Source organism: Talpa occidentalis, unplaced genomic scaffold, assembly GCF_014898055.3.
Source record: "Talpa occidentalis isolate TD23 unplaced genomic scaffold, MPIMG_talOcc4v2.1 talOcc4.13, whole genome shotgun sequence".
Lineage (NCBI taxonomy): Eukaryota > Metazoa > Chordata > Mammalia > Eulipotyphla > Talpidae > Talpa > Talpa occidentalis.
In genome coordinates, this window is record NW_023601322.1 from 72,022,332 (window position 1) to 72,030,506 (window position 8,175).

Below are 8,175 nucleotides of genomic sequence, written 5' to 3' on the forward strand. Positions count from 1 at the left end.
CCAGAGCAGGCTAAGGTCTCCCCTCCTTTGGTGATGGGGAGCAGTTCCTCACGGCGGCTGGGTCTGCGGCGCCGGTGTGTCCTCTGAGTCCTCAGTGCTGTTTGAACAATGCCGTTTCATTGGCAAGAGGAAGCTGGAGAACCAAAACAGCCCCGTGAGGTCTCTGACCCTGAGCAGGACTGGAGGCTCAGCCAGTGCCCCCGACTCAGCCTGCTCCCCATGTCACCACCCAAGTGCGGGGACAGGGAGAGCTACCTGATCCCACTCATGCTCTTCTGTCTACATTTGCAGCCACGGTGCTACTTCACTCATCCTCTCACCAGGAGCTTAGGCTGAACATCACTTTAAAAGTCAACACGCTTTAAATTAAAAGCTAAAGAGCAGCTCAAAGCACTTTAGCTCCAACAGCACTTGGCAAAGACAAGCATCCTGCACCGGCAGTCAGCAAGCACCCAGTTGAGTGCAGGCTCCCCGGCCTCGGGAGGCGTGTTACAGGGCCAGGGCCAGGGCCAGCAGCAATCCCAGAGCAGCTTTTTATAAAGGGCTGTTTGACCCGAGCACAAGTGGCCAGCCTCCTGCTGCTCCCCACCTTCCCTGGAAGGCCTGCTCGGCACTGTGCGTCCTTTGGTAAATGAGTCAACCTCTCTGGCCCAGGTCTGCTTATCAGTGAGCAGGGCTTTGGGGGACTGCCCTTCCTCACAGCCAGTTCTGAGGCTCAGTTAATTAGCGCTCGGATGCGCTTTGATCTACTCTGATGAAAGGTGCTTCCGAAGAGAGAAGCAATAGGAGCCTTTATTGGAGGTAATAATTTCACGCTCTTTCCTATGGCTAGTGGGAAATTTTTAATTGAAGCATAAAAGTAATTCTCATAAAAGAGCATCTGTTATTACCAACTTATTTACATTTTTCATGAGTAAAAAGTTTTAAAAAATAATCATTTGAAAGCTTTCAAGGCAGCGGAATGCCAAAGGCAAGCACATGTGCACAGCGACCCTGCCCCACATCTGTCAGACAGACCTCGCCCCAAAGACCCGTGTAAACAGCTGCCCTCTCTTTCATGAGCAGAGAATGGGATTACAGCAGAGACGGCCAGTAAATCACAGTGGGTTTTAAGAAGGGGAAATAAAACAGCTTGTTTGTGGCATCTAATGTCTCCAGCGTAAAAGTCATGTTGGAACTAAAACAATATAAATGCAAAGGTGTTGGCAAAGAGCTGTGGCCGCCTTCTCACTCAGCCAAGGCCCCGTGTCTTGGCACATGGAGAATGACCACAGGCCCCCGGGCCAGGCTGAAAGGCCCCTGGAGGCAGGTGAGACCCCGGGCATCTGGACATCCTGTCCTTGGGCATTTGGTCACAGTATTTATGATGGCCCCACCCCCGCGGCTCTGTTTGATATTAGGGGGCTACCCCTCTCAGGAGGAGTGTACAAAGGGAATAGCTAGTTTGGGGCTTTGATTAAACTCTGCCTAGAGAGCTGAGATTTATGGTCTTAAAAGGAAAGTTCATTTTCTTCAGCCTCCCATTCAGGGATAGTCATGACACCCAGCCACTGTGCTAAACCCTTTATCTACATTCTCTAACAATGCTCGAGGGGAGCACTGTAAATCCCATGCAAACGGAAGCCGGAAGCCATGCAAGGGTTAAGTCCCTTACCTGACACGGCTGGTACCTGGTGGAGCCAGAACCTGATCCAGGCCCTTGCTTTCAGCACTGGTGGCTTCAGGCATGTGCACCCACGCCTCCTGTCCCTGCTGGTCAGCAGGCCCACGTCTTCTATCCTGTGGAAGATCACCCCACTGCCTGCACATACTTCATGTGAGGGGCTTTTGGGGATGCTTGGAAGGTGCTGACCGGCGCAGCCATCAGCCTCCTGCCCTTAGGTACAGGCATTAAAACAGATGTAAACTAAATTGGAAAAGATTATCCATTAATCCAATAGTGAATAAAGGCAAGATGCTGGGTTTTTTTGTTTTGTTTTTGACATTGCTACTGCAGCTCCCCCATTTATCCTTAGGGACCAAAAACTTGGGGGAGGCATTGAGCTCCTGTGAAACAATCCACTTTTTCCCCTTTTGAGTTTCAGCTTGTAGCCCAGTGCTCTTAGTTGAGGCCTCTGCTTACCTGGCCTTGCCTTGGGCTCAAGTGGCTTCCAGCTAACACAACTTCAGTTGAGCAGTTACTTAAAGCCACAAAGAAACATGGCACATGGAAAGGCCCAGGCATGTAGCTTGAGGGCATCTGCTCCCAGCAGAGGCATGTCCACACATGGCTGACAGGCATTTTCTCCACATCACCCAGACACCCAGCCCTTCCCAGCTCCCAAGAGGCGCAGACAGCTAGGTGGATTGGCCCAGCAAGAAAACCAGAGCCCATCTAGACCCCCCCTGGACTTCCGCAGCCCCTGGATCAGTACAGCTCTTGTCTCAAATGCCCCACATGAGGGGACTCAGCAGAGTCGGAGAAACTGAAACCTTTCCTGGGAAGTGGCCTTTGTGAACCTAGAATCTGTGCCATCCAGCCAGGAGGGTGGGCCAAGAAGCAGTGTAGACAGCCTCCGTCACCACTGAGCAGGCTGACCCAAGAGGAACAGACAGATGGCCTGTGGGGTCTCTTGCACGAGCCCAGAGAAACTGAGGCCTGAGACACTTGGGAAAGGCTGCTCCAGACACTAGAGTGACTTCAGGGGAGACAGACAATTTGTTCTTCTGCCCAAGACAAAAAAAGGCCAAAGTCTAAAACTCACCTGTGAGGAATTCAGGGCACATGCCGCAGCCACAGCTGGCTGAGTGGGAATATGAGGGACCCCCCCACTCCATCTCTGGGGCCAGCAGCATCCTCACGTGGGCCCTTGAATTAAAAGGTAGACTCTGGAAGGTAAGGACAGAGTGACTGTCACAGGGCAGAGAAACACAAAGGGGCAGGAAACAGACAGCCAGTGAGGGGACCAGCCAGCATGACATGAGCATGAACCCTGCAGTGAGGCTGCATCTGGCCCCAACCCGGCCCCAGCCACACCAACAGTCCTGGCATCACTGGCTCGGGCAGCAGCCCCGAGTTGCAGGCCAGCATTAGCACAGGGGTCCTGCAGTGACTGCAGCGGTCCCCCAGCCACAGTTGTCAGTGGTGGGGGGCAGCTTTCCATTATGGGAACCTTTCGAAAGACCCCTGGAGACCCTCCCCTTCTGACTGGCTGAGTGTCCTCTCTGCACCATCTGTTCCACACTCACAGCCAGCCCCGGGCGCCGGGGTTACCTGCCCCATTCCACTGCACAAAGACAGGGCTGGGGCTCGGGCTGGGGCTCCACAGCCTGCGCTGCCCCGCTCTGTCTGGAGAGAGGCCAGCTGCCCGGCCACAGCCGCCCATCAAGGGGTGAGCAGCACACTCTGGCCAAAGCCTCCACTTACTCATTCCCTTTAGTTACCAACATTTCTAACTGGGGCTACTGGGGAGCATCTGGGCCCGACCTGAAACACGAGGATAGCCATCCCTGGCGTTCCTTCCCGGCGGTCTGCCTGGTCCCGAGCGGCCGTAGTCTCGTGACTTGATTTCTCTTTGAGGCTGTGGCTGCCTATGACAGAGGGGTGGGTTTGTCAACCAGGGATTTTCCTGGAAATCAATCCGATTCACCCTCGCCCAGCAACCTTAAAGGACAAGACCACAGCAGCTCTGCCTTGTTAGCAGTCGGGCTGTGGACCTAACACTGAGCCCGGCTTCTCTGCCCCACTTCTTTCTCCACCTTTGAGCCCAAATTACGATCTGAGATCAGATTATAAAAGGCATGCTGACAAAATGCAGAACAGTGGTTCTCAAAGGGTAGAGTCCAACGACCTGTATCTGACCAACCCTCCGTGATCCTCAGCGATGCAGAGGAGCGGGAAAGAGCATTCCCTGGCAGAGCCGCACCCCTCTCCCATGGTGGTAGCGCTGTCCAGACGTGCTGGACACAGGCAGGATACCGGCATATTACCGGTGTGCCTCTGAGTCAGCAGGACAGAGGGAGCTGGAGTCTACATCACGCCGCATCTCCCCCAGCTCAGCCCACCCACCAGAGGGGCCGTGCTGTCCCGTCAGCCCACACAACGCTGCTCTGATGGGGAGTTCTGTAGGCGCTCCCCTCAGCCCAGCTCACCTGTGCAGGTGCAAGGCCGAGCCCACAGGAGGGCCCAGAAGCCCTTGGGGTTCCTGTGGCCTAAGCCCAGGCTATGTCCAGGCTGCGTCCTGGGCGCCCCCACTCCTGCCTCTTCCTCAGACCTTTCTCACCAGGGATGAAACTAATGGGACTGCTGTCATCTGCCGAGTCCTTCAGGCAGCAGCTGTAATCACTGCAGGAAGAGAAACATTGGCTCTTTGTAAGACACTCAAACTGGGCCCTTATTGCAGTGACCCTGTGCCTGCATGGACATGCTCCCCACAGCGGATGAGTCCAACTCCCTAGACATTTGCTCCCATTCCCCCCAGAGCACACTCACTGGAGAGAGGCCCCGAGAAACACAACATCAAGTGTACTTCTCAGGCACGTCCTGACACACACCTCTTTCTGGGCATCTCCATCCTCTGTGCCCCTGGATGCCTATGAAACTAGTTGAGGCAGCTTTGCTAGGGGTGGTGAGAGCAGATTCTTCCAGACTGAGCTTGCAGATCCCAGAGTGGGGATGGTGTGAGGGGATCACCTTCCCAGCAAAGCCCTTCTTCCTGTATGTTCCTCCCTAAACCCCCCGCCACAGTCACCCCACTGTGGTGGTAGATGGGGCTCCCAGGGAACCCCTTGAAGCTGTCCAGCTTCTCTGCACCACCAGCCCCATGGGCAGTGCTGTGTGCGGGGGACCTCCCCCTCAAGGTCACACCCCACTATCTGGCTCAGGCTCCTCGGCACAGGGTGGGAACATGCCCTAGGTGACCCCCCATCTTCTAGGAATGAGCTGTACTTCTGAAGCATGTAGAAGCGACTAGGGGTCTGTCATCAAGCTGGCTGAAGCCCTGATTGGGCACATGTCTTTAGAGTGGTTCTCTTGGGCTCTGGGCTCTAAACTGAGTGTGGCTCTTCAAGCTAGAGTAGTTCAGAACTCCTGAGCAGGTAGCAGTGAGGCTAAGAGTGTCCTAAGAAATCTATACCTTACATATTTAAAAGCCTGAAGGACAGTCAGGCTGAAGGACAGGTCCCCAGCTTGAAGGACGGTCACAGCCCACATTGGCAGGTTGGCCCCGCTTCAGACACCATTGTGTCCCCAGGCTCGGCGTGCAGACTTGAAGATTACAGACCTGTTGATGAACAAAGAAATCCCCATTAAAAAGTAGGCCCACTCTCTCTCATGGGCATCTTTAACCGGCAACTGGAGCCAATGAGGGCTCTGAATCCAGGCCACTGGCTCCAAAACCCGTTGAGTCCACCAGAAGGCCCAGCTACCATGTCCCGGCCCCAGTGCTGCCTAGGAACAGGCTCCTGCACACACGAGCAAGGACACGATGTGGCCTAAAGACATGGTGCTTTCTCTTGAATGCAGCGCCCACTTGACAGGAGTTGTTGCCCTGTACCCACGGCTCCCCCATGCCCTGGCCCCTGAGGCTTACAGGCAGGTGTGGGGTGTGTGGGGTTGAGGCCTGCAGCAGCCCTGGCACCCACGGAACCTAAAGGCCAGCATGAAGCGCACAGCCTTCCTACCTGTGTGGACGGAGGTTGGTGCCTTCCTGGGGAAGGCCAGCCTCCCGCCGTGCCCTGGGAGCCCGAGAGCAGGGCGGGGTCTCGAGTCCCTTGCTAGTCACGCTGCTGGTGGTGGGATGAGACACAGGAGCTGTGCCGCCCCTCGGGCGGAGCACACCACACTCCCCGAGCCTGTCCGCTGGCCAGCTGCTCCCAGCAAACTCCCTGGCGTGCTTCCCCTCTCTGAAAGCACACAGAGCCTTCTCCCGGGGACAAGGGAGCCGCGCCCTCTTGTCCCCCTGGTCCCGGGGCTCAGGCCCTCCGGCCCCCGAGGCAGGACAGCACAGGGGGCCTTGAAGGCCTCCTGGCCGGGGGAGGTGGAGGGGAGGGCAGGGTCCCGCGGGCCTCCCCGGGTCTGAGCGCTCGCTCTGTCCTGCAGGAACGGCTTCCCGAAGCAGACGGCGGCCCAGCTGATCCTGAAGGCCATCTCCAGCTACTTCGTGTCCACCATGTCCTCTTCCATCAAAACGGTGTATTTCGTGCTTTTCGACAGTGAGAGTATAGGCATCTACGTGCAGGAAATGGCCAAGCTGGACGCCAACTAGGCTGAGGAACTAAGTGCCAGCCCGCGCTGTGTCTCCCACCTCCAATTTGAAAGAAAAAAAAAAAAAAAAATCCCCGTCACTCCTGTTGGGAGGTGGGGCCTTTCATTTTCAGTTCTGCTCATCTAGGGAAAATAAGGTTTTGGTTTCCAGTTTAATTGTTTTTGACCTTCTAAAATGTTTTTACGTTAGCACTGATAGTTGGCATTACTGTTGTTAAGCACTGTGTTCCAGACCGTGTCTGACTTTAGTGTAACCTAGGAGATTTTATAGTTTTATTTTAATGAAATCCTGCGTGACGCAGATCCCGGGGGGGCGGTGTCTTCTACGCGTGGCAGAATCCAGGAAGCCCCGTTTTGTAACTGTGTGTCGTGGTGCTTTATTGTACACCCAGTGGCGTTCTTTTTACTATAATGTTCCTTTTTTTTTTTTTCCCTCGAGAAGAATCAAGAATTTGCAGACTTAATTTTGTTTACTTTTTGTCTTAATGATGGATTTGAAAATGAAAGATTTAAAAGGCAGAACAGAATCTGTTGTCCTTAATTATATTTGCAATTTGGAATTTGTGTGACTTGATTTAGTAAAATGTTAAACTGTTGTTGTGACTGATGTGTTTCAAGTCCGAATGTCTTGACAGGATGGGGGCGCCTCGGGTCGGGCAGCCCAGCCCAGGAAGCACTCGGTGGCCCCAAAGCCTTGTAGAGTGAGTTCAGGTAAAGCCTCTCCTTTCATCCTTGTGACAGTGGGCTAAGGGTGGGGTCCCCACATCATGGACGAGGAAGCAGGTGGCAGAGGCAGGCTGGCACTTAGTCTGGCCCCTCAGATGCCAAGCCCCGCACTCCCCAGCCTTCTGCCCTCCTGACCGTCTTGCTGGCTCACAGCCAGCCTCGGACCCCTGGCCAGATGCAGAGACAGCCACTTAGAGCCTATCGCCCCTCCCAGATGGGGTGACTGGCACCCGCAGCTACCTAAGAGCAAGGTGCTGCCCTCAAGGTCCCCAGGCTGCGCTGCCAGCCTTTCCATGCCTTCACACGGTCAAGGGCACTGAGAACGCAGATTACGTAGAAAGAGTCCACCAGGACCAGAGCTAAATGCTCGTCACCTAAACTTGTTAGCAAAACATAGACACTTCTTCCTTCAGAGAGTACTTTTGCCTTAATCCACACTTGCCTAAGGTGCACAGAAGCCTGCTTCTATCTCCTTAAAAAGAAACGTGCCTAAGTCTAAAGGGGACTTTACGGGAAGAAATATGCAGCCCGTGAAACACCAGGGAGGGACAGAAAGGACCGTCTTTCCTTCCCGAACTGAATCTAACGAAACCAAATTAGTCCTAAACCCAACAGCCCCAGCCTACCACCATCTTTCCCACCAAGCAGCACCTCCTCCTATCTCAAACACGAAAGATGACTTCTCTAAGTCTCTCCTAAACAGAAGGTGTCATTAAGACTTAAATGTTCTCCCCCTAAGATCTTTGCTGGGTCCAGGTCACATATTTCTATTCCTTGATTGGAGTTTGGCCAAAAGGGGTGATGGGGGCAGGGGGAGAGAGAGAAAAAGCTTGGCATCATCTGGTCAAGAAGACACATCTTAAAATGCTTTCACTTCAGAAATAATAACCGGCAACCGTTTGCGTGGGCAAACCATTCTGTGCGGCTGCTCAGCCTCAAGCACTCGGGCTGCACGCTGGAGCTTCAGTGTGTTGGCGGCGAGAAATACAAGCGGGCCGCGTTCACTCATCACTGGGACCATTTACTGAGTGCCAGGCACGGTGCCAGCGCCCTCACAGGCACCGTTTCAGTCTGTCCTTGAGCTCACCCTACAGGCCAGGTCAAGTTATTCGCGCCATTTTCAGCCGGCACGCCGAGGCCCGGAGAAGCCCGGCCTTGTGATCACAGCGCTGATGAGGGACAACCGCCAGACTGACAGGCGGAGG

General features: G+C 54.5%; 1 protein-coding gene and 1 long non-coding RNA gene across 6 annotated transcripts in view; one reads left to right on the plus strand and one right to left on the minus strand.

Moving 5' to 3' along the window:
* The window catches only part of LOC119243452 (core histone macro-H2A.1), a 78,383-nt gene extending 71,543 nt beyond the window's left edge, over positions 1 to 6,840 (plus strand). For all 5 annotated transcript variants that reach the window (XM_037509271.2, XM_037509270.2, XM_037509273.2 and 2 more), the window contains exon 9: positions 6,080 to 6,840. In XM_037509271.2, coding sequence (XP_037365168.1) covers positions 6,080 to 6,245 — 166 coding nt within the window. In that variant the 3' untranslated portion in view covers positions 6,246 to 6,840. The remainder of the gene's footprint in view (positions 1 to 6,079) is intronic.
* On the minus strand, positions 42 to 3,569 carry LOC129145633 (uncharacterized). Its single transcript, XR_008551445.1, has 4 exons — positions 3,467 to 3,569; positions 2,745 to 2,868; positions 1,655 to 1,779; positions 42 to 133 (listed from the first exon to the last, which is right to left on the minus strand). It is a non-coding gene; the product is annotated as an uncharacterized LOC129145633 (long non-coding RNA).
* Positions 6,841 to 8,175: the final 1,335 nt, after the last annotated feature.